The sequence below is a fragment of the Pocillopora verrucosa genome, chromosome 3 (genome assembly GCF_036669915.1).
Source record: "Pocillopora verrucosa isolate sample1 chromosome 3, ASM3666991v2, whole genome shotgun sequence".
In the NCBI taxonomy this organism is placed as follows: domain Eukaryota; kingdom Metazoa; phylum Cnidaria; class Anthozoa; order Scleractinia; family Pocilloporidae; genus Pocillopora; species Pocillopora verrucosa.
In genome coordinates, this window is record NC_089314.1 from 12,401,020 (window position 1) to 12,425,210 (window position 24,191).

Below are 24,191 nucleotides of genomic sequence, written 5' to 3' on the forward strand. Positions count from 1 at the left end.
TTTAGTGAGGTAACCTTGTAACATTGCCGCCTATAATCTTCCCCAAGAAGTAGAGGAAGGATGTCGCTTGTGGCGCTTGGACAATTTGTTTCGGTGCGAAAGGTCTCACAGCAAATCAGGTGATATTCATGGCAGCTAGTCGTCACCAATCAACCTTTTTCACAAGGGCAAGTGCTGGTCAAGAGCACGGCTTTGGCCTTGAATTCTCATTTTTTCACACGGTGAAGATTAAGTCGTGATCACTCAGTCCAAGGGGCCCGGGTAAAGAGCTACTTGTGGTGTAACATTCCGCCTGACTAGTTAAAATATAGGAAAGTGTGTTCCGGGTGGGGGAATGTTGAAGCTTCGAATCGTTCGGCACAAAACCTGTAGGGTATAATTAATACAGCTTATTTCGTTTAATTACACCAATTATTTAGAGTTAACTTTTTGAGTGTAAAGAGGTGTGAAAAAGGCACCTGCGTGATCACGTGACGCTCAGAATCTTGTTTACTCGCTGATCACGCAGTCGTCCCTGTCACTCCCTGTCACATTCTTTAGACACCACATGGCATGCAAAGTGGGAAAGAGGCCAATTTGATGCATGGGTGGATTTATCAGGGAATGTTCATGAACGTATTGATCGTGGTCATAACTGACGGCGGTTGCTCTCCAGCTTGTGAGAAACCTTGCTGACTATTCACAGGATGAATCAGCATCTTGATCAAAAATTAGATGTCTCAAGATGTATTCTTAGCAACATTTTAAGTTTTTCGCTGTTGAATTCCTGAAGATATCTTACAAGTTCCGTTGCATCACGGAAGATCACAAACCGATGTAAGTCAAGGTATGCTCCGGAAACGTGAGTTACTTGTTCGTGCTCATGTCTGTTTTGTTTAGTTATCAACTGCTCACTACAGTGCCTAAAAGCCATTATTCTTATAGAGTCGAAGTAAATTACAAGGTAAAATAGGAAATGGAAGGCTACTACACGTCATAATGGGTTGTTTGGGATTAAATATTTTATGAAATTTGGGTTCAGTTGTTTATAAAAAAAAATAACTAAAAAAGACTTGTGCATGATCGCGTGACGCGTGCTTTTTCGCCCAGACGTTAGTTGAAATAGTCACGCAATCGTTCCTATTTCTACGATTACCGCAACGATTCGAGTTAGCGCCCTCCTTCCAAAAAGCGCCCCCTCTCTAATAAGTGCCTCACTCGAATTTTTTCTTGTCAATAAGCGCTCCTACTGAGTAAGCACCCTAATTCCAATAAGCATCCCTATACCCATAGGCGCTCATATTCCAATGAGCGCCCCTGTTCTGTTTCAGTAATAGCACTGTTATGGTACATGTACATGAACTTAACTGCACACTTAAAGTCCCACGACGAAAGAGTAGTCTTTGTTACATTCTCTTAACTATTACGTCGCCGTGAGTGCACAGTTTCTTAAAACCAAAGAACCCGTCTTAAAATTTGCAACGATTTCTTGGCTAGTCGTTATAAGGAGGAAGGATCTAGGGACGAAAAGTCCCTTTTTCAGTCTTTTTGACCTTCTTTCCTATAGGCATCAAAGCGTTGTTTCACATGCTGCTGTCTTTCAAAAAAGAAATGAGTGCTCTGTCCTTAGTAAAGGCCCTGTTTCGAGTAAGCACCTCCCTCGAGGAACCAAAAGTAAATAAGCGCCCCGCCACCAAATCGAATCATTTCTAATTACACGTGACATGTAAACTGAGAACAATGAGTGGCTTTTGTAATGTCTGTGAACGGCCAGATCGCAGGAAAGAGCAAGCGTGCTTTCTTTTCAGCTTGGGAGACATCCTGTTAACCATACACAGGACGAATCAGCAGCTCTGTGTAAAGGTAAGTAGATATGCCTAGATTTTGTAACTCTACTTGGAACAAATGTTGGTAAAGCGTTGTTGAAATCCTGAGAAAATCACCAAACTTCCGCTTCATCATACAACGATTTAAGTTAGGTTGTCGTCATTCGAGAGGAAATGTCTCTTGTTATTGAATAGTGACCGCAGCGAGGAATCTTACTTTGTGTTAAATCAAAACATTTCCTAACAGCACTAAAAAATTTGATCAACAAATTAATTTAAATGTATTTCAACATCCAAACATACGGGCATACGTAGTTCGCTTGGGAATTGAACGTACATTTCGCTTTACATCACAATGGAATGCGACTCAAAAATATGATGGATATTGTAACATGTATTTATGAAACAGATTTGAAACAAATTACAGACTCTGATTTCAATGATGTTTCTAAGACCTTGAAAACACGCAGATTGTAGACCACGAACTTGTGTTTAATCACGAGCAATTTGCTGTAGGAATGTATAACTTCCTTCCCTGCGTACCGTACGTAGGCCGATTCACTAATGTTTGTCTAGTCCTGTTTCTGGTTACTTTTCCTGTATCTCTCTCCTTTTTCATTCTAACTTACAGGAGCCCGTAACAATGGCATTTAAATGAGGCATTGCAAAACATTTAATGAAGTGTACACTGTTGTATTAACTCCATCGCCAAAGACGTTTATTAGCAATTTCACACTTACCAAACCCTATTTACCAAAACCCGAAATTTCGAAGTGAAACGAAATGCAATCAGAGAGGCTGACAAAACCGTCAAAACTATCCAGGAGCGAAACGACAGAAACAAGCGAAAGGAACAAAAACAAAAGGGATACCAAATGTGAAACAACTAAAGACAATGGCAGCGGCCGCACTGAAATAGATAACTGGGTTTGTTTCGAGAAAGTAAGCTAAAATAAAATAAAAATATGCTATCTTATACAATTCCAATATTATTTATAAACATATACAACATTATGCATGCAGAGGCCGGAAATATAACTTGTAGATCTACTGTAGAAAAGCTTCATATCGGAGGATCTTGTGCTTGAATTCTAGAAAATTTAATGTTTTTTTAAGTTCCACATTATTATATTCCCCCTTTTCTTTCTTTCTTTTCCTTTTTCTCCACTTTTGATTAAGGCAATCCCTCTTCCTTCTGATGTATACTATGCAAACTTCTAATGAATTATTTCAAACATAATGTTGATTTTGCGTAGATGTCAGAGTGTTTCCAAAGGCTGTTGATTGAATTGTCCCTGAGTTTGGGTCTATAAATCATCATACAGCGTTGGCTTGAGGAATCTTGCTATGTGTGACTTTTGTAGAGAGCACTTTAAAATGAACATCAAGTCCTTTCAAGCACTCAACTGTATTCTCTCATTAATCTATTCATGACTCTTGCTTCCAAGCAGTAGGATACCAATAGCAAATTATGTGACAATTGAATTTTAGTACTTGATGTAACTTGTTGTTGTGGCTGTTCTTACCATAATGTACTTGTTTGTGCCATAGAGAACAACATCTCCCACACAAACTGCAATGACTGACACATTTCATGAAAAAGAAACAATGCACGGCACTGATAAGAGACCACTGACCTGGGTTTTAATACACAGAAGGGTAGTTTAAAAAAATGGTTACCAGTTTGACAAAAAACCGAAAAAAGTGGCTGCTTAATGATTTTTTGGTGATGTGGTTGACTCTAGTTGATTAGAAGTTACCCAGTTAACTCATCTAGTGTGGCCCCTGCCAATCTCTAGTAGCGTGAATTAAGACAAAATAAATGGTGTCTAGAGTTGGCTGTCATTACTTTCTCATGTTTTGATTGATCCTGCAGCTTTTTATTCCAAGATTCAATTGCCTTCTGATTACTATTGCTTTGATACCACCTAAATCAGATGTTTTTTTTCAAATCACAGAGTACTGTTTTATTGTTGTAGGTTACTCATATTGTAGTTTGATTTTTAAGTGATCATTTGTCATTCCTTCCTTGTCCACACTTGTAAACAAACTTCTTCTGGCTGAACCTTATAACACAGTGGAGGTGACAATAGATTTGACTTTAACATACAGAGTAAATTAAAATATCAGGACAAATAACAATGAATCAGAAAGAACAGGTCATGTTAAAATATAATGGAGCCAACTTGTACATCTCTTGCCTTGTGAGTCTTTTGAGGAACAAGAATCTAAAATTCATAGATAAAGAGATGATCTATTTGTAAGAAAGCTAAATAGTTACCTGGAATTTTACCATCTTGGTAGCCCTTTTAAAACAAGTTGTGACCACTTAATTTCTTGATGATTTATGTGGACTGTAGTGTTGAAGTCACAAATATTTATCTATAAATATTACAGAAATAAGACTTTTCCAATCTAATTTACCCTCTCCTTTCCCCCTCCCACACAAGTAATTTGAGCCTACTGGTCTGAGGTTGGTAGACTTCAATGAATATGTGTTTGGTTTTCAAAATCTCTAAGGGGCAAAAAGGGGAAGTGATGTGAAAACAATATAATTTCATGAGAAAAAAAATTTAGGCACATTTTCTGTATGCCATACTCTTAATTTATGTTCTTTGCTTTATTTGTTGTTTGATAAAAGGGCATGGATGATTAAATAAAGCTCAGAGTTGTCTCTCAGTTTCTGTAGCCATGCAACCTTTCCTCTCAAGCCAGTCCTTATGATCACAAGTGACTTGTAAATTGAGAACAAAGCCTGAATTTGCTAGGTGAGATTAGAAATGTTTCTAAATTTCTAAATCCCAGTTATAACACCCACAGTTCTTGCTACCTAGATTGAAGACATTTTACTGACCATCCATAAGACAAATCAGTATCTAGAGAAAACTGTGAGTTGCCTGCCCAAGGTTCCCATGATATACCGGGTTTGAGTTGAGCACAGTTGAACTCCAGAGAATATCACCAAACAATTCAAAGAACAGTCCAGGTCAAGGTATACTGAGGTCATTCAAGATGAAATGTCTTATGTTATCCAACAGTAATTAGAGAAAAGACTCAAAGAAATGTTTGAAATAAAAATGGTTTAATACAGTTAAGTTTGATCAACAAAGCAAATAAGTTGGCTTGAAAATTAAACTTGAACATCTTTTGCTCTGCATCACTGTGAAAATTGGGCCTTAAATGTGACAGATAAAGAAGTATATATTGCAGGTATATACCCAGGTAAAAATATAAGGTGGGATCCCGCCAATCCCACCTGGGATCCCAGGTGTGTCCCAGGTGGGATCCCGCCTTTTTCAGGTGGGATCCCGGGTGGGATTATGGAACATCCCGCATGGGATCCCACCTGGGATTATGGAACATCCCGCATGGGATCCCACCTGGGATTATGGAACATCCCGCATGGGATCCCACCTGGGATTATGGAACATCCCGCATGGGATCCCACCTGGGATTATGGAACATCCCGCATGGGATCCCACCTGGGATTATGGAACATCCCACATGGGATCCCACCTGGGATTATGGAACATCCTGCATGGGATCCCACATGGGATTCCGCCAATTGAAGTTGGGATCCCGCCTTAAATTCCTAATAGCATCCCACCTGGGAAAGCACATCCCGGGCGGGATTAAACCTAGAATCCCACCAATCCCTCTTGGGATCCTGCCTCAAATTTCAGATAGTTTCCCACCTGGGAAATCATATCCTAGGCAGGATTGCATCTGGGATCCTGCCAATCCCAGTTTAGACCCTGCATAAAATTACAGATGGCTTCCCACTTTCAGAAAAATCCTTTGAGGGATCCTATTTATCACTGGAGACCACAGATTTATGAAATGTACCAGATAGGATATCTTTAAATTAAGAGGATAAAATTTTCTAGGTGAGCTATAGACCCCATCAATCTACTGAGGGTCCAAAACTTTCCAACTAGCTATAGAACATACTGACACCTCCAATGGGATCCCATTGTCTTACCAAACTGTTGATCATAAATGATTCAAACAGTACATGAATACACAGACTATATGTGATAAAGATCTCATAATTTATTTGCAATGAACCAGCATGTGTTTGACTTGTTTCATTAACAAATTTCTTAACCGAACATTCTTAAAGAATAACAGCAGAACTCTGCATATTACTTTTTCTTCATCATTTAAGCAGACCATCTACAGTGTAATAAGGCTCAACGTTTAAAAAAATTGGCTGTTATGTATCAAAGAATAAAAGAAAGACAAAACCTCAATAATTCATGTTATCAAAATTTTGACAAAGGTACTGATTGAAAGTCTGCTCTCTCTTCAGTCAAATTTTTCAAAGCAAAGTAAGGTCAGAATGTTCCTAAATGTGACTAAAGTAATCTTGAAACCTTACTCATAGATTTATTTCATTGTAAAGTGTAACCTTAGGAAACTGCAGCATGCAAGCGACCAATTCGATTCTCAGAATTATTTGAGTTTCAGTTGCGCTGAGCGTTAGGTAAGCTTAATTCAAGCCGTTATTTCTATTCTTTGATAAGATTTTGATCACGTAACGAATATGGCAATTTGTACTCACCACAAACTTCTAAAAATCCTAGCTTTAAATGGCCACTCGATCGTTGTTTGAACCAGTCGATATGTCAACTGTTAATTGTCCCTTCTTTTAAGTTCACGGCGCCAATGACTTTCTTTTCATTTAAAACACTCACGCTGTTCTCGTTTTCCCATTAAACCACAATAAAACCAATCTTTAGAAGTGTTATATTAAGCAAAACAGTTGGGAAAAGAAACAACTTGAAGCAAGAGCGGTTAACCGATGAAAAGTACATTCAAGGATGAGCGCCAAATGGAGTTTCCTTTGTTTCCGATCACGGGCATGATCACGTGGACCTTTTAGCAAAGAGAATCCGCTGGCTTGACCCATTGCAGTCTCAAGAGAAGCGCGCAACATTATTCTGTCTCTTCTGATCGGTTCTCCTCTCTTAGATGGTGGATACCTTGGATTCATGTTTTGATTATGACATAAATAATGATGTGAATTCACTCTGTGTAGAAATAATCGACAAGAATCGAACAAGACTGCACGATTTGTGGCCGAAAGTTTTCGAGGAAAGAAAGACTCGAAACCCACTTGAGTTATGTTCACGGCGAAGGTGAGAAACAACACAAGCCAATCACATTAGGAAGTATAAGAGATACCTAGATGATCCCAGTGTACCAGTACCCAAATCAACAAGGCTTGACCACAACAAGCGTTCAGCAACACGTTCCAACACAGCTAGCCATCTCGATTCCTCCGTCGGTCTTTCCAGTGAACTAGCAGTGGTGCCAACAGAGTCAAGTGCGTCTCATAACGAAGAAAACATTTGCACGAAAGACAGAAGCAACTACATGCGATTACAGAGGTGCATTGGAATTCTCGTCTACAAATGGTTATGCACAGTCCGAAGCGTTACCGAGCTTGGAAAGGGGTGGAGAGAACGAAGATACAAGTTTGTCATTTTATACTACAAGTAAAATTTTATAACAGACCTACAAGGTATAGAAAAATTTTGTTGATCGCTGACTCAGAGAAGAACAACAAGTAAACTTTAGAGCTGTTGTTATTGAACTGTGACTTGTCTTTTCATTTGTATGTAAAGAAGGAATTGTATTTTGCACCAAAAATATAAAGAAGTAATATTTTTTAGGAGGTCCAGTGATTGGGACATTTAACTCGGTTTGTACTTCTCACTACTAACAAGTCTTGTTTTAAAAATATTTTCAGATCAGAGTTTCAAATAAAGCAAATTGAAGAAGTCATTTCAAAGGTGTATTTTCTCAAAGGGAACAGTGACCACCTCTGTCTTGTCCGCATGCCAAATATTTGCGGAGGGTGTGGATGATCCATAAGTATTGGAACCTTCACAAAAACGTTTTGTAAGAATAAAAACAGCAAAACAAAATTTTTGTAGGTGGGATAAAGAATCCCAGGTGGGATATGTAAATCCCGACCAGTATCCCGGGTAGAATGCATAAGTCCCACCTAAGATCCCGGGTGGGATGCAGGAATCCCGCATTAAATGCGGGATCCCAGGTGGGATTAAATTTTCAGGGTGGGATCCCACCACCAAAGGCGGGATCCCGCCATTCCCACCTGGGATCCTGGGTGGGATTGCCGGGATCCCGCCTATATCCCGCCTGACATTTTACCTGGGTAGGAACAAATTTGAGACATAAATTTCAAAGATTTAAGTTCCTAAAACCTTGAAGTCATGAAGATTGTAGACTGCAAACTTCAAAACATTTATAAAAGTTGAACATCTTCTGCTTTGCATCGATGACCATGGAATGTGACTGCAAACTTCTATTTAATCATGAACAGAGATATTTGCTGCTTTAAGGACTCCTTGCATCGATTCACTAACATTCCCATCATAACAGTTAATTTCCATATATTTGAATATTGGAATTAAATGACCTGTTTAATCTAGGTGGTGCAATCAACTAATGATTATGTTTACACTGTTATAGCTCTTTCAGCTCTGTGGACAAATATGTTTAACTGCCATTTCATATTTTGCACATTTCACAGTGAAATTCCAGAAATGACATCAGAGTCAACCTTAAATTAGTTAAAATGGCATCTTGAATAATTAAGATTTGAAGACTGTCCTAATTGTTTTTACAGAATTGTTTAACACTCTGTTTTTTCTGTCTTTTTTAGTAGCGAAATTGTCCTCCATTTATCACAGAGCCAATTTATATTGAGCTTGTCAAGTACATCAGTGATTTTGTGGTAGTAACAGGATTAAAGGGAAAGTCAAAGCAGGTAAAATGAACAGCCTTTAAAATTAGCTGTAAAATACTGCTAGTAATACTTCATTCAATGATCAAGATAGTATGTTTACCATACAATACTCATAATTATTCATTTTACTTTTTGCCTCGAAAAGTAGATTAACCACATGGTATAAACATCTCATGATTTGGTTGCATGTGGATATATTTGTTCTCTGTCTGCTTTTAAGACTAGAATGTGAATGGAGAAAAGTAAAAAGGAGAAGAGCCCATGGGTGAAAGTAAAGAAGAAGTCAAGAAATTTGACATGTCTTAATTGGCAAAAGAATCTCCTTGAATTCAATAAAGACTCGTGATTTTTAGGCAATCTTCATTGCTGAGTCTGCTGAAACTCTGCAGGAGGCTTCTGTTTTTCTATTGGTGTTGGCATTTCAAGCTTTTCAGAGTGTTGACCTAACTTGACATGTCGTCACCCAAAGGCGTAAATTGTTGGGAAAACTTTAGACACAAAAAACCTACTTTGTTTTACACAAATGTGCCCTCTATAAACAAATTAATAGGGTATGAAAACTTAATGGATTGCCTTTAAATTTGGTCCTAAGACTCCCAAGATATCAACCTAAAAAAAATGGACAATTAATCTGTGAACTGTGCAGAGGTTTTACTTCTGTGGCCAGATTTGATATGCAATTAATTCACCTAAAGAACATTGTCCATTTGGAATTGACCTGCCCCATTTGGTTTACAATAAGATCTAGCTTAAACTGAATATTTTTTGCCAAATAGTGCATTTCATAACCTTTCCATTGATATATAGTTTGTGGTGGTTAAGTTTCAAATACTTACTTTTCTGTTGTTCAAAATGAACTCTGAAATGTCATCAAAATAAGCTTTGAATTTTTACATTATAGAATAAAGTTGCAAATCAGGGTTTGAAATACCAATTTGTCTAAGATGGTCTGAACATGATTGTGCTTCTATCAGCTCTTTAAAATCATTTATAATCAGGGCAAAGCCGATGTGTACTTTATTTTTCAAAAGCTCACTACCACAAAACTCAACAATCTAAAAATGAATTGCTTTTTTCTGGACAGATTTAAAGCGTGCTGACAAAGATCATACTCAGATCAATCTCAATGTACTGAACTAAAAGCATCACTTAAGTCTAACTGAGGTCAGTCCACTTTCCTGTTAGTAATTTTGACATAAAATTGTTGACTAATGCAGATTAATAGAAACACAAAGCATGTACATTTGCTTTTTATGTTTGATTTAGTTTTTTTAACTACTAAGACTTGCTTTGTATCAAATGTCATGATCATGTGAATTTGTGAATACCACTCAGAGGTATACAACTTGTACCAATTACCTGGAAATGACGATTGATGCTAAAGAAACTATACACGCAAGCACAGATTTCATGTAATTATATAATGACCCGCAAGCTGGTTTATAATGTAAAATCTTAAGGACTATCAGGCGTGTTTTCTGTGCTAAATGATAAGTCAATAAAATTTTTATTTCCAGAAGATACCTGTCCAAAAAGGCAACAACTCAGATCCTGGATCTGAGTTTCTAAATACAAGAATTAACTTGTGGCAGCATGGGTGAGTTTTATAATGTCTTAAGGTGTGAACTGAGGTGAATATAACATTGTAAGTTCCCAATCTTGGTTATTTTGTAATTGTGGGTCTGTTTTGTTTTGAGTGGGTTAATTGCTCCAACATGAATCCTTTACACCCTAACATCAGTCTCTGTATTTTCCATAATGTACTCAGTACATTTCCTAAGGTGCAGATAAAGAGAATTTGTTTAATAATCAAGAGCCTCTTTAGCTGGTGATCATTTCTTTCATTCTAGTGACCTTAATGTGTGATTTAGGAGTAATGTTATAAGGAGAAATTAGATACTTACAGTCACTCTTAGGGGCAAAAGGGTGAAATTTTATGAAAAAGAGTTTAAAACAGCTTTGGAGTAGAAACAAAACTCAAACAAAACAAAGTAGGACCTAGTGGTCAGTAAATTTAGTAATCAACTTATATTCCTTCAAATGAATCATTGTTCATTGGCTGGCATTTTTTACTGGTTACATATTTCTGAAGCAGCCACTTCACACTGTGCTTTGATTAGATAAAGCAGTAATCACTTGTCTAAATCCAAATTAAATTTCAGACTTTAAAGCCTTTACATGTAGTGTTTTTTTGTGGCTGGCAACTAAAATGTCTTTGGAGACCAATGACCTTATCTGTTTTGAGAATACGAAGAGTATAACTAAACAGTTGGAAATTGTCTTCAAACGTTCTGTTCTGGTGAGTTAATTCAAAAATTAGGAGTTATTCCAAAAGGCATTCTTGATTGAAGAACTGATTTTCTTTTATTTCATCAACAATAGACCGATAGCTGTTTATAAACCACACATTGAGGTTTTACATGTGCTGCTACCAGGACACCACTGTTAAAATTGCTGGTGATATCCGCATTCAAAATTTGTACACATCTGAGGAGAAAATAATGTTTTAATGGTTAGAATACTTGCTCTTTTAAACCTCAAACTGTGGTTTACAGATAAATATTGACACTTTGTATTGGTAGAGAAAGATATATGTGTAATGTCGTACGTCAATCATGTTGGATCACGTGACTAGAGAGAGAGAGGATTATTAAAAAAGCAAGGTTTTTACTACAAGCAGGGCGTTGTGGTTCATTTTACTTTAGCTCTATTCGAGACTGATACTCTCGATACCACATCTGGCGACGAGGATTCTAAAAATTCATGAATCCCACAGTCAATATTCACATCAACACTGGTTTTCATAGAGGAGTTCGCTGTGTAAATTTTTCTTGAAAGCACGTGCTGTTTGCGACGCGCTCAACTCTGTGAGACCTCATGGCGGTTTCGCTACCAAGTTTTCCACCGTTCGACGTCCATGCCGATGGCAGTGCAGGTCCACGATGGAAAAGATGGCTAGGACGCTTAGAACGAATGCTTATCGGAATGAACATCACAGCTGCGAAAAGGAAACGGGCTTTGTTGCTGCATTATGCCGGCACCGACGTAGACGAAATATTCGACACCTTACCAAACACTGGCGAAGACGGCGACTATGACACGGCGGTCGCGAAACTTAACGAGTATTTCTCCCCACAAGTCAACACCACATATGAAGTATATAATTTTCGCCAGACGAAGCAGAAAGAGGGTGAGTCGCTTGATAGTTTTCACACCAGGCTTCGCCAACTCGCGAAAACCTGCGAATTCAGCGATGTTGACAAAGAAATTAAAGAACATATTATTCTGACGTGCAGTTCCAGCTCGCTTAGACGCCGAGCGCTACGTGAAAACCCAACGTTAGAAGGTTTATTGAATCTAGGAAGAGCATTAGAACTCAGTGAAAAACAAGCGAAAGACGTAGAAGATACCGGAGGCGAATTCCAAGCCGTCAACAAAATCAAACGAAAAGAAGAGAATCGGCAAAGCCGCCCACGATACCGGCGTGACACACAATCACGCAATCGTCGTTTTGGAAACAAGCAAGGCAATTCTCCCAGAAAATGTGGCAAATGTGGCGGGTACGCACCTCACAAAAATCCATGTCCTGCGCAAGGAAAAGTCTGTAAAGCCTGCGGGAAAATTGGCCATTTTGCTCATGTTTGTCGTTCAAAACCTCGTACCGTGGCCTCCGTGGAAACTGGTCAAACCTCTGATGAAGAATATGAGTACGTTTACACTGTCGACCATCAAGAAAACAAGAAGCCACCCATATGTCAGCTACAAATCAATGGAAGAAACGTGAACATGATGATCGACTCGGGTGCATCTGTTAATCTTCTTGATGAAATAACCTTTCAAAGAATTAACAGTCACGGCAGTGAAAGCCTGCAGCCTGTTCACACCAAGATTTATTCATATGGATCTAAAGTCCCTCTTCCTACCCTGGGAATCCTCACTGCAACCGTGAAATCCAGTAAAGCGAGCACCTCCGCTCAGCTGACTGTTGTTAAAGGAGAAAACGGAAATCTTCTCAGCTATCACACTGCAAAGAAACTAGGTCTGATTGCGGTTTCTATTAATACTGCCATCGTCACTGAAAGAAACAAAGACGACCCGGAGTCTCTAAAAGAAGAGTTCAAATCACTGTTTGGAGGCATAGGGAAAGTACCAAACAAACAAGTGAAGTTACACATTGACCCCGATGTTACACCCCGACAGCAACCCCACAGACGAATTCCATTTCATGTTAGAGACGATGTCGAAAAAGAGCTTGAGAGACTTGAGAAACTCGACATCATCGAGAAAGTTGAAGGGCCCACACCCTGGATGAGTCCAATTGTTGTCGTCCCCAAGAAATCCGGAGAAGTTCGAATCTGTGTTGATATGCGTGAGGCAAACCAAGCAATTAAGCGGGAAAAGCATCTCATGCCAACCATTGATGACCTTGTTGCTGATTTGAATGGTGCAACGCTTTTCAGTACATTAGATCTGTCCTCAGGATACCACCAGCTTGAGTTATCACCTGAAAGTCGTTATGTCACAACCTTCAGTACACATGCTGGCCTAAGAAGATACAAACGTTTGCCTTTTGGAATTAATGCAGCGTCCGAAATTTTCCAGGAAAAGATCAGGGAACTCCTTTCTGGCCTCCCAGGATGTAAAAACATCTCAGATGACATCATAGTATTTGGAAAAGACCAGGAAGAACACAACAAGAATCTCCGTGGTGTTCTCCAGAGGCTTAAAGAAAATAACCTCCGTCTCAACAAAGACAAGTGTGCGTTTTCCAAAACTGAAATCAAGTTCTATGGTTACATTTTCAGCTCTGTCGGTGTTAGACCTGATCCAAAGAAAGTTAAAGCAATCCACGAGGCACAATCTCCTCGGAACCATAGTGAACTGAAGTCTTTTCTTGGTATGGCACAGTACGTCTCCCGATTCATACCAGACTATGCCACAATCACGACCCCTTTGCGCCTGCTGACCCGACAGGACACCCCTTGGAAATGGGAGCAAGAAGAACAAAAGGCATTGGACAAGCTGAAAGAAGCCCTCGCTGGGGATCAAGTTATGTCCTACTTTGATCCAAGAAAGAAGACCGAAATCATTGTCGATGCGAGTCCAACTGGTCTTGGTGGACTGTTAGTACAAGAAGGCAAAATTCTTAGTTATGCAAGCCGTGCTTTGAGTGATGTGGAAAGTCGCTACTCCCAAACAGAGAGAGAGATGCTTGCCGTAGTATGGGGAGTGGAACATTTTCATCTGTATGTTTATGGTGCCCAGTTTTCTGTTATTACTGATCATAAACCTCTCATAGGCATCTTTAAGAACCACAAGCAAACTTCCCCAAGAATGGACAGGTGGAAACTTCGACTCATGCCCTACGACTGTCAGCTGATCTATCGGCCTGGAAGAGATGCCGAAAACCCTGCTGATTACATGAGCCGACATCCGTGTCCCACAGCACCAGAAGAACAAAATTTGGCTGAAGATTATGCCAACTATGTATGCTCTAATGCTGTACCAAGAGCAATGACGCTCGAAGAAATAAAACACGAAACCAGAAATGATGCAGAAATGCAAGCTGTCGTCAAGGCTGTGGAAACTGGCCAATGGAATGTTCCAGACGTACAGAAATACAAGAAGCTCAAGGAAGAATTATCAGTGTTCAATGGACTAGTATTGAGAAGAAACAGAATTGTGATACCATTTACTCTCAGAAGTAAAGCAGTAGACCTGACACATGGTGGTCACCAGGGGATTGTCAAAACAAAGCAACTCATCCGAGACAAAGTGTGGTTCCCCGGAATCGACAACCTAACAGAAGAGAAGGTCAAAAGCTGTCTTTCATGTCAAGCTGCATCGACCAAGTCACCACCGATTGAACCCCTTCGAATGACGCCACTCCCTAGCGGACCTTGGAGAGAAGTCGCAGTGGATTTTGCTGGACCGTTCCCCTTTGGTGATTACATCATGGTTGTAACAGATGAATTCAGCCGTTTTCCGGAAGTAGAAATACTTACCTCAACATCAGCAAGAGTTGTGATCCCTAAACTTGATGCAATATTCTCAAGACAAGGTATTCCTGATGTCCTGAAAAGTGACAATGGTCCACCGTTTAATGGTCATGAATTTAAGAACTTTTCTGACTACTTAGGATTCAAGCATAGAAGGATAACCCCGTATTGGCCAAGAGCAAATGGAGAAGCAGAACGACTGGTTCAGACCCTCCAAAAGTCTATCAGAATTGCTCACCTAGAAGGCAAAAATTGGAAGCAAGAGTTGTACAAGTTCTTACGGCAATATCGTGCAACACCCCACTCCACCATCAATGTGTCTCCAAGTGAAGCCTTAAACAGTAGAAAACTCAAGACCACACTACCAGAGTCACCAATCACCCAACACAAGCTACCGCGATATACACTTCAAGATCCATCCGCTAGCATCGCCCAGAGAGATGCTCTGCAAAAGCAGAAAATGAAGGTCTATGCTGACCTCAAAGCGCATGCTCAAGAACGAGAGATTAAGCCAGGAGAAGTTGTACTCATTAGACAACCCAAACAAAACAAGCTCAGCACTCCATACAATCCAAAACCATTCATCGTGGAGGAACAGAAAGGCACCATGGTCACAGCGAGTGATGGTTCACACACTGTTACGAGGAATTCATCGCAGTTCAAAGTTATTCCGAAACATCTTGCACCCTGCCAAGAGAATGGTGGAAGGAAAGATGAAGAAAAGACACAATGTCCATCCAAAATGAAAGCTGACGCCTTGCCGAGACGATCGAAACGACAGATCAAACCTCCTGTCAGGTTTTCAGACTATGTACAAATCGTCTACGAGAAATAGGCTGGAAAAGGAACTTTTCTGATTCTCTGAGAACGTTGACATTATATGAAGTGTTTGAAGGAAAAGAGATCTCAGTTTAAATTCAGTTTGAATGTTGATTATTGAACTTTGATTACAAAACGATGTACATTGTTTTGTTTAGAATTTTAGGACGTTTATCACTTAAAATACAGTTAGTCACCTTGTGTTCTTTTCATCCGAAAAAAAGGGAGGGATGTAATGTCGTACGTCAATCATGTTGGATCACGTGACTAGAGAGAGGGAGGATTATTAAAAAAGCAAGGTTTTTACTACAAGCAGGGCGTTGTGGTTCATTTTACTTTAGCTCTATTCGAGACTGATACTCTCGATACCACAATATGGAACATACTTGATGATGATGATGATGAAGTCTTTATTGAAAAAAATCAGACTCAACAGCAGTGAGTCTTTACAGTCCAAATCATGGATAAAAGGGACAATTTAATATCTAAAACAAGATATAAAAAGAAGTAAAAAGGAATAATCGAACATAACAAAATATGATCACACAAGTTTAAAAAGACATCTGTTAATAAACAAGTTTTTGTATATTTCAGTTCTTATCGGGGGAGTTGGAATTCATGCCCCCTTTTCCTCAGTATTCTTGTTAAGGATAAGATGAGTGGGTCAAATAACTTGTTGAGTTGATCTTAAGAATAGCTGTTAACCTTACAAACACTCCATATAAACAGCCAAGTGTTTGCATTGGTTATTAGGTTGTCAACGTGGAGGTCCTAGCAGTCAGGGTTTTCTTGAAATATAAACTCTATACGGTGGCCAATTTACGTTATCACCTTAGTTGGTAATACTTAATTACCCTGTTATACTCTCCCACCGATGCAGCGCCACGGTTTCTTTAGACACTTGCCTCCTTTATTCTTACCATCAATGCCAGGTACTGGGTGTCGTTTAGACTCGGAAGTCTTGCTGTATATTAGCATCTCACACGGTCATACTTTGATTACCTTTCAGATATGTGACATGCTGATAAGCAAACATGTGTTTAAAAATTATTTATGTTTATCTCTTTTTGAATTAGTTTCTAATTTCATTTGTTCACCTCTAGGAAAACTTTGAACACAGATCCAGTTTGTTATGATGGCAGGACCTAGTGATGACAAGTGCAACTGCTCAGAGAATCGCAGTGATGACCCTCCATCTCTGAGTATTACACTGAAGAAGAAGAGAGATCTGCCAAAGAAGGTGAAACATTGGAACATAGACCATCGTCCAGTTGACATTCTTCTTTTGACTGTGGAGTATTGCGAGTTCTTAGCTTGTTATCATTACCTGAGAGATTCCTTTAAAAGCTATGAGAAATCCATTGGATATGTGTACTTTGGAAAGATGGGTGACGATGAAGATGAGTCACTGAAAGTTGCTTTAGTGAAGTGTTCTAAAGAATCCTTGGATCCTAGAGGTTCTCAAACTGCTGCTAAGAATGCCGTCACACTCCTGAGACCCAAGGCTACCTTTTTGGTTGGTTTCTGCTACAGTTTGAATCCTGCCAAAGCCCAGCTAGGAGATGTGGTGATATCCTCAAAGCTTACAACAGAGTTTCACAAAACCCCAGTGAGTAGGGATGTTGGCAACCTTGTCAGAAGTGCAGCTGATGGATGGGAGGCACCATTAGAAAACCCAGAAACACGTGAAGTCAATGTACGTGATGGAGAGATTTTGAGTTGCTCTGATCTGATTGATGCTGAACAGCAGTGTCAATCATACCCCGGGGCAATTGCAGTTGAAATGGAAGGAAAAGGTGAGAATTACTCTAAGGGTTAATCTTGCTAGGCTCCTGGTTGCTAGGTTCTTAAGCCATGTTCTTGTTGGAGGCGAGGTACTCGATACTTTTTGTTTGAGGAAACTCTCTCCTGAATTATTAATTCTTACTCTCTGATAAACTGCTTCTGACAAAAAGGTAGCTTGCCCTACTCACTATACTTTCTAGAAAGAGTAGTGCTAATTTACATACCTGCAGAAAAACACAAAGTCTCTTAAAAACTTCCAGTAGCAGAGGAAGAACAAAAAGAGTGATCTGCAGAAAAACGAAGCCTCTTTTGCTCAAATTAATCGTAACATTCTCTCTATAATGTCATTGATTGAATCTATTTCAATTGTTATCGCTTTTTTTTCTTTTTTTTTTTTTCATTTTTCTACCTCAGGCTTGTTTGCAGCAGCTCATGACATGAAGATAGAGTGGCTTGTCATTAAAGGAGTTTGTGGTTTTGTACATGCTGTTGCATCTACAAACGATCCATGGAAGACTTTTGCATGTGTCATGGCAGCTTCTGTTGTATCTAACATGTTGAGTAGCTCTTTTGTGTTTGGAGACTGGCCTCATTACGGAGGTGCGTGTACATTTTTGTAACAGCTTTGGTTGTGTCTTCCAAGAGATCTTGTAACTTGTCTGTTTTCCTCGACATAGAATATTGTTATCTGCTGATGAGAGCATAGAGACCAACAGTGGAATTCAGTATATATCAAAAAACTGATAAACATGCGCATTTTTTTTCAATGGCATTGCTATGAAAAAAAACTGAGATATGTACAAATTCATTTCAGTAGTTCCAATTCCAGTTTTGAAGTCATGGATAACGTTCTAAAGTTACTGATTAGAGGGGTAAATAAGAATTCACTTTCTGCGTCTTCATTGTATTTCACAGATTAACTTAAATGTGTTTTAGTTCTCATAACAGTTTGACTTTCCTTTCCCTTTTGCAGACATTTCAACAAGAGAGGAGAGTTGTAAAAGTGATGACCCTTCACAAAATAAACGTAGAAGGCGAGCAGGTATTATAATTATCAAGTGAAGAAATTTCACATTAAGCTTTCGTTTTAATAATTTATATTATACTTATAGTAATGGAGTGTCCGAGCCCAGAATCCGAAGGTGTTATGTTCCATTCCTGGTGAGGACTCAAAATTTTTCCTTTGTCCCACGCTCCTGACAAGACAGCAAAACTTCTTTCTTTTTTCTTTTCTTATACCAGTTTGTCATTCTAGTTCAAGAAACAGTACTGCGCAAAATTTTATGAAATTAAAATTCCTGAAGTTTTTCGTTCTCTCTTTGGCCGTTACATTTCCCAACATAATTGATCCATGATTAAATAAATGCTGGAAATTTAATCTTCCCTGCGATTTAAGAAGAGTTACCGACGAAGAGAAAATTACAGAACAGAGTGTGGGTTTTTGCAGGGGGGGCAGGGCGCGGTGGCAGGGGTAAATCATCTTCTTCCCTTCAATAAAAAGTAATTTCTGTCTTTCTTTTAATATTTCTTAGAACCGTTTAATGTTGAAAAGTGTCAAGAGCAGCTTAAGTCTCATTATGCAACCTTCAGGAAGGTGAAAATCGTTCCATGGGACGAGAGCTCTTCCATTCAGATCGAGAAGATCTACACACCTTTGTCTTGGGTCAAAGATGACAGGAAACCCAGCGGAATGACTCAAGATAAACTTGAAGACTACACCGACATGTTCAAGGAAGATGAATATGATCGCAAACCAACACGAATGCTTGTTTATGGTCGGCCAGGAATTGGCAAGAGTACGTTTTGTAAGAAGGCTGCATATGACTGGTCGAAAGCCTTAAAAGAAGTTCTTATGAACTTTTACATTTTCCTTCTGATCAAGTTGCGAGATGTGTGTGATTTGGAAGACATCCGTAATGTTTTACTTGCGTCTAAATTGCTGGCCAGTGATGGTCCGATCTCAGTCGATAGTCTCAATGATTACATAATCAACAATCAAGATAAAGTGCTTCTTATTTTGGATGGCTACGATGAGTACAGCTGTGCGAAAGCACCCTCACCTATTCTAGAAATTTGGAGGGGCGAGCAATTAAGAGATTGTCACGTTATTGTCACCACGCGAAAACTTAAATGTGACGAGTTAATAGGCCCAAGCCACGTTCAGTTGGAAATTCAGGGTTTTAAAAGCTGGAGTCAAATCGTAACCTTTGCGAGAAAGTTTTTGGCTGGTGAACAAGATCTTGACGAATTTATGTCCTACCTGAAAGAAAAAGATCTCCTTGGCATGGCAGAAATACCTCTCCTCCTACTGATGCTGTGTATTTTGTGGAAAGCGAAACATCACGAAGGATTGCCAAAATCACGGGCCGACATATTCACACAATTCATTCAAACCATGTTAGATCACAAAGGTGAAAGTCAACAGCCTATACCATTTGTGGAAGTGACCTCCACGGAAGCCAGAGAAGACCTGAGCAATCTTGGAAAGGCTGCCTTCGAAGCACTGCTACAAGACCGTCTTTACGTACGCTGTAGCGAACTCTTCGGCAATATATCAAGAAGTTTTCAAAAATTAAGTAAAGTTGGGCTTTTCCAGATTGTCAATGTCACGAGTCTCAATCCAGAGAAAGGGGCCTTTTTCATTCATAAATCCGTGCAGGAGTTCCTTGCAGCCTGGCACATTAAGGAGGAAGTGTTGTCTATTAAAGGAGATAGTACGCCTAGCCTTTCCAAAGTTGAATCATTTGAACAGATCGTGAAGATGAATGAAGTTCTCACATTTGCCTGTGAGCTGTCAACAGAAGCCGCGTGTGCAGTTTTCCGTCATGTAGGTTCTGTTGGAAGAAAGGAATCTTTGTCGGAATGTAATTTCGTTGAGCTGATTCAGCAGCTTGAAAAACCGTTGTCTCAAAACCAAAAACTTTATCTAGAGCTTATATCGCATAGCTACATTTGTTGTTCAGCCGAGAAGAGGCAAGATCTCAGCTCAGCGTTCCCCTCTTACACTGGAGGTGTTTTGTTTCTTGATTCTAACCAGCTGAACATTACTGCAAATGGACATTTGCTGAAATCTGCCGTTATACCCGACTTTATCTTTTTTCCTCGCTACGTAGTGGATTCAGAGAAAAGCTATCGAAACTTGATCACTGTAGCGGAGGACACAAATGCTGTTATTTTGAGCTGTTCGGGTGAAAAGAAAGCCGCAGATTTTCTACAGAAGTTCCCGCGTCGTCCTTTGAAAGAGTTCTTCTTGAAGAGAGAAAGAAAAATTATCCTTTACATTCTTCAAATACGGAAAGAAGGTATTGATGAAACTTCTTTAACTGAAATACTGCGAGAGCCTATTTCATCAACAGCAGAGTCTACTCAGGTGAAGCGTGTCGGTGATTCGTCGAATGAACACAACAACGAAACAGCTTCGTGTTTGACTAAGAACACTGATAGCATCACTGGTCCCACTCCGAACAGCCTTTCCTGTGTGAGGAACATTTTTATTTACGACATAGAAAGGCAAGAGATGAAGATGTTGGCTGACTGTTTATCACTTTGCACTTCTCTGCGATGGATATATATTGTTGGTAAACCCTTTGAAAGCATTGATGCTCGGTTGACAGAGACCCTGGTGTCTCACATCATCTTTACTGACAGACTTGTGAGATTATTACTAGAGGATATCAATTTAACAGCCAAACCTGCCGCAGCCATCGCCAGATCTCTGCACGAGGCTCCTAGCCTGCGCTGGCTCAACTTCGCACGTAATCCTCTTGGTGAAGGAGTAAGTGTTCTCACTCGACATCTCAACTGTGTTCCTTACCTGGAGGAGCTGTGGCTTTTTGATGTTAAAATGGCAAAGCAACAAGTGAATGATTTGAGTGGAGCTGTACGTCAGAGTAACATCTCCTCCTTGGGGACACACTACCACGTAAGTTTTGTGATCTTAGTTTGCATTTGCAGTCTTTATTCATGGAGATTCTGTTCAATTTCCTGTGGTGGTGTTTTAAGAATTTTTACGCCCTTGGTTCGCGGAGCAAGTGCGATGTAGCTATCGCTAAGCCACAAGAGACATTTCCCAAAAACACGTGTGCGGGCAACAGTCAAAGTTGAACTAAAATGGAGCATCTTCTTTAGATTCCTTAAGATTAGCCCAGTTCATTACCCACATTGCTGGCTCAATGTCGTTCCGTTTTAATCATGCTTTCATAACATTCTTTTGTATTTTGTCACAACAAGCCGACTCGCAAACGGTTCGTTTTCTTGTCGGATTTTTGCCATGTATTGCTTCGTAGTTTTACGGTTCTTGTTTAAATCCTTCTGAGGAAATTGAAGAAATTCTAATTCTGCCTTGGAACTATTCATCGTCGAAGGGTCACCGGTAACATGCGATATTTCGATTGCTTTTATAGAACAAGAATAAAGTTTGTTTCATGAAGAGTCACCACCAGTCAGTTCAAATCAGTTTTATAAATGAATTTGAACTGCTTTGAATTTTTTTTATGCGACTTTTGTAAATACCGCGGAGTGTAGTTACACTTTCATTTCGCTGTTTACATCGCTGTCGCTTTGTTGTTTGCATTTATTTCGTGCTGTGTTTAGGGAAGAACTCGCGAGTCTAGAGCACCTTGCATTAGTTTCTCGGTGTTTTAAAATCACTTTGTCAGTTAGCCCGCTAAGTAATAAGAATGCAGAACTGATAAGACTGTTTACGATGAAAAATAAGACATTTTTTCAGTTTGCTTCTTTTGCGGTATTCACCCTACTGTTTCCATCTTGTTACACTTAGGTATACCTTGTATTCTCTGCATGAGCTTGTCTTGTAGGACTGTATGAAAGGTAGTCACTGAATGAGTTTTTGTTCATCACATGATGTAATCTATATTTCTCGAACACTTCAGTTTATTTCTCTAACAAAGTAATCGGTATGGGCCCCACCATTGATATAATTGGATGATATCTAAATTTTGGTGCGCCTTGTGATGTAAGGCTACAAGGAACGTTCCTCAATATAAAAGTTGTTTTAAAACGACTCACTCAAAAATTCTCTTGGCCTAATTTCTCTTCTTATAAAAAGTAACCAGGGTAAATAAGTGTGAGTTCAGGTGTACGTTGTTTAATAAGATGATGTTGAGTGTTGGTTTGTGATTTATTACAGGATCGCAAAGGGAATGTCAAGCCTGAAGAAGAATGGCCAACAGATGAATACAGGAGAAAACGTTGGAGCTTTTTCCATGGATCAGAGCAAGAACCAGATCCTGGATCAGTTACCCACTCAGATGACGAGGAGGAACCTCAGTCCTGCCTGGAAACTTAGCTGACCTGGACTGGCTTAGTAGACTGCCTCTAACTAGGGAAACTTACCATTGGTCAGAACTGGCTGGTCAGACCAGTCCATCCATTGAGAGAATTCTTTCAGATCTGTTCAGTTAGAGAAGTCAATACCTAAATTGTATGGACTGTTCTGATTGAAATTTGAAAACAAGTTTGGGAAGTTTGACTATACAAGGCACATTTCAAGGTGATTGGTTGGTCTGGTAGGTTTCTGACCAATGGTAAGAGACTTCATTGTTGTGATCAAATAAACAAACAATCAACAGTTGGATAAAAAATAAGGAAATAAATATTTTAGAATCACTTAGCTTAGGTAAATTGGTACCCTCACCAAAATGGAACTCCCTTCCACAATATCGGTGAGAACATGTGGGATGTTTCTCTGGAGTCAGAGTGTCTTGTCCTTGAAATTGATCGTTGATTTGGATATATTTTGATTTTAGGCTATTTTACGATGTTTCCTTATGTTGGTTGTAGTTTTGATTTACAGCTTTGAGTTTCAAAATTTGGTTTTCATGTTACTTAGTTAGAGACTCTGAGGTGTTTTTGTCATTTTTCTTTTTTAATTTACCTTGGTTGGTTTTTTCCTGCTCAGATAATTGATTACTTCATCAGGCTGACTGTGCAGATAATTTTCTCATTTCTATTGATTAAAAAAGAGAAGTCAGTAATGCAGCCATTCTACATAAAATATTAAATATTTTAATGTGGCGAAGAGCAAAACCTTAACGTTTGATAGAAGTCTTCACTAAAAGCCAAAAAAACAATGTGAAGATAAATTTCGTGATTTAGGATCGGTATTTTTATTTTCATGGCATTCAACATGCTGTGAACAAATTTAGCTGTTTTGTTAATACAGGACAGGCTTCTGATTGCCTTAATTTTCAAACATTACATTTGAGATTAATGGAAAAATAGTACAATGTGGTTGACATTTCGTCGTCAAAGCTTTTAAAACTCTGTTGAGTGTGGCAAAAGAAGGGAGACTGTGTTTGACAAGTATTTCCTTGACTCTGAAATGTAAAATAATTTAACTCAGTATTGTATTGGTTGTTCTCTCAAAACTGTCAATTGAGTGACAGTTAAGTTATAGTGCTATTGTGGCTGTACACTATGCACATTGTAAGATACTAACTCTATCTCGTGATTTTTATATATTGAGTCATTAATGCTGATTTTTTAGGGATAAGTCCCGTTTTCAAGTGCTCAGTTTTGCAACTGTCCATGGTGAGCTAAACTAATTTATATTAAATTAGAAAAAACGAAACCCCTGTGAGTGCTGTGATGTCAGTAAAGGTCATCACCCCGAACCAACTAGATCATTAGGTTTCATCCACACTGTTGTGACTGGCTGCTTCAGGCCCGCTCTGTTTATACAACTGCTGAATTGAATTTACATGCTCCAATTGATCAAGTAGAAGAGGATTACTGTATTGATGGGAGGACAGTCCATGGAAAGTTACCCACCCCCCCCCCCAAACTGACCATGAGGCCTGATTTCTCATAGATCTCTTAATAACATCTTCAGATTTTCAATTTCCTGTCCTTCCTTCCTTTCTGGCTTCTATCCTCAGAATGGTTTCCTGTCAGAAAAGCCTTAGTCAGCTGCATCAATTTACAAACTAGAGGGGGAGGGGGTCGTAAGAAATTTGTGTAATCTCCAAAATCCACCGTTTTTCA

General features: G+C 39.2%; 1 protein-coding gene across 6 annotated transcripts; it reads left to right on the forward strand.

Moving 5' to 3' along the window:
* The first annotated feature begins 1,732 nt into the window (after nt 1-1,732).
* Nucleotides 1,733-23,972, forward strand: LOC131792887 (NLR family CARD domain-containing protein 4-like). Of its 6 annotated transcripts, XM_066163914.1 has the most exons (10): nt 1,751-1,842; nt 2,437-2,747; nt 8,500-8,604; nt 9,668-9,747; nt 10,101-10,180; nt 16,505-17,197; nt 17,601-17,786; nt 18,160-18,228; nt 18,719-21,108; nt 22,336-23,972. In XM_066163914.1, exons 6-10 carry the CDS (start codon nt 16,534-16,536, stop codon nt 22,492-22,494), a joined length of 3,468 nt encoding a protein of 1,155 aa, XP_066020011.1. In that variant the 5' UTR covers nt 1,751-1,842; nt 2,437-2,747; nt 8,500-8,604; nt 9,668-9,747; nt 10,101-10,180; nt 16,505-16,533; the 3' UTR covers nt 22,495-23,972. The 6 variants fall into 6 exon arrangements, with proteins under 6 accessions (XP_066020010.1, XP_066020013.1, XP_066020014.1 ...); XM_066163913.1 differs by lacking the exon at nt 2,437-2,747 and having other exon boundaries at nt 1,733-1,842; XM_066163916.1 differs by lacking the exon at nt 2,437-2,747 and having other exon boundaries at nt 1,733-1,842; nt 10,104-10,180.
* The last annotated feature ends 219 nt before the right edge of the window (nt 23,973-24,191 follow it).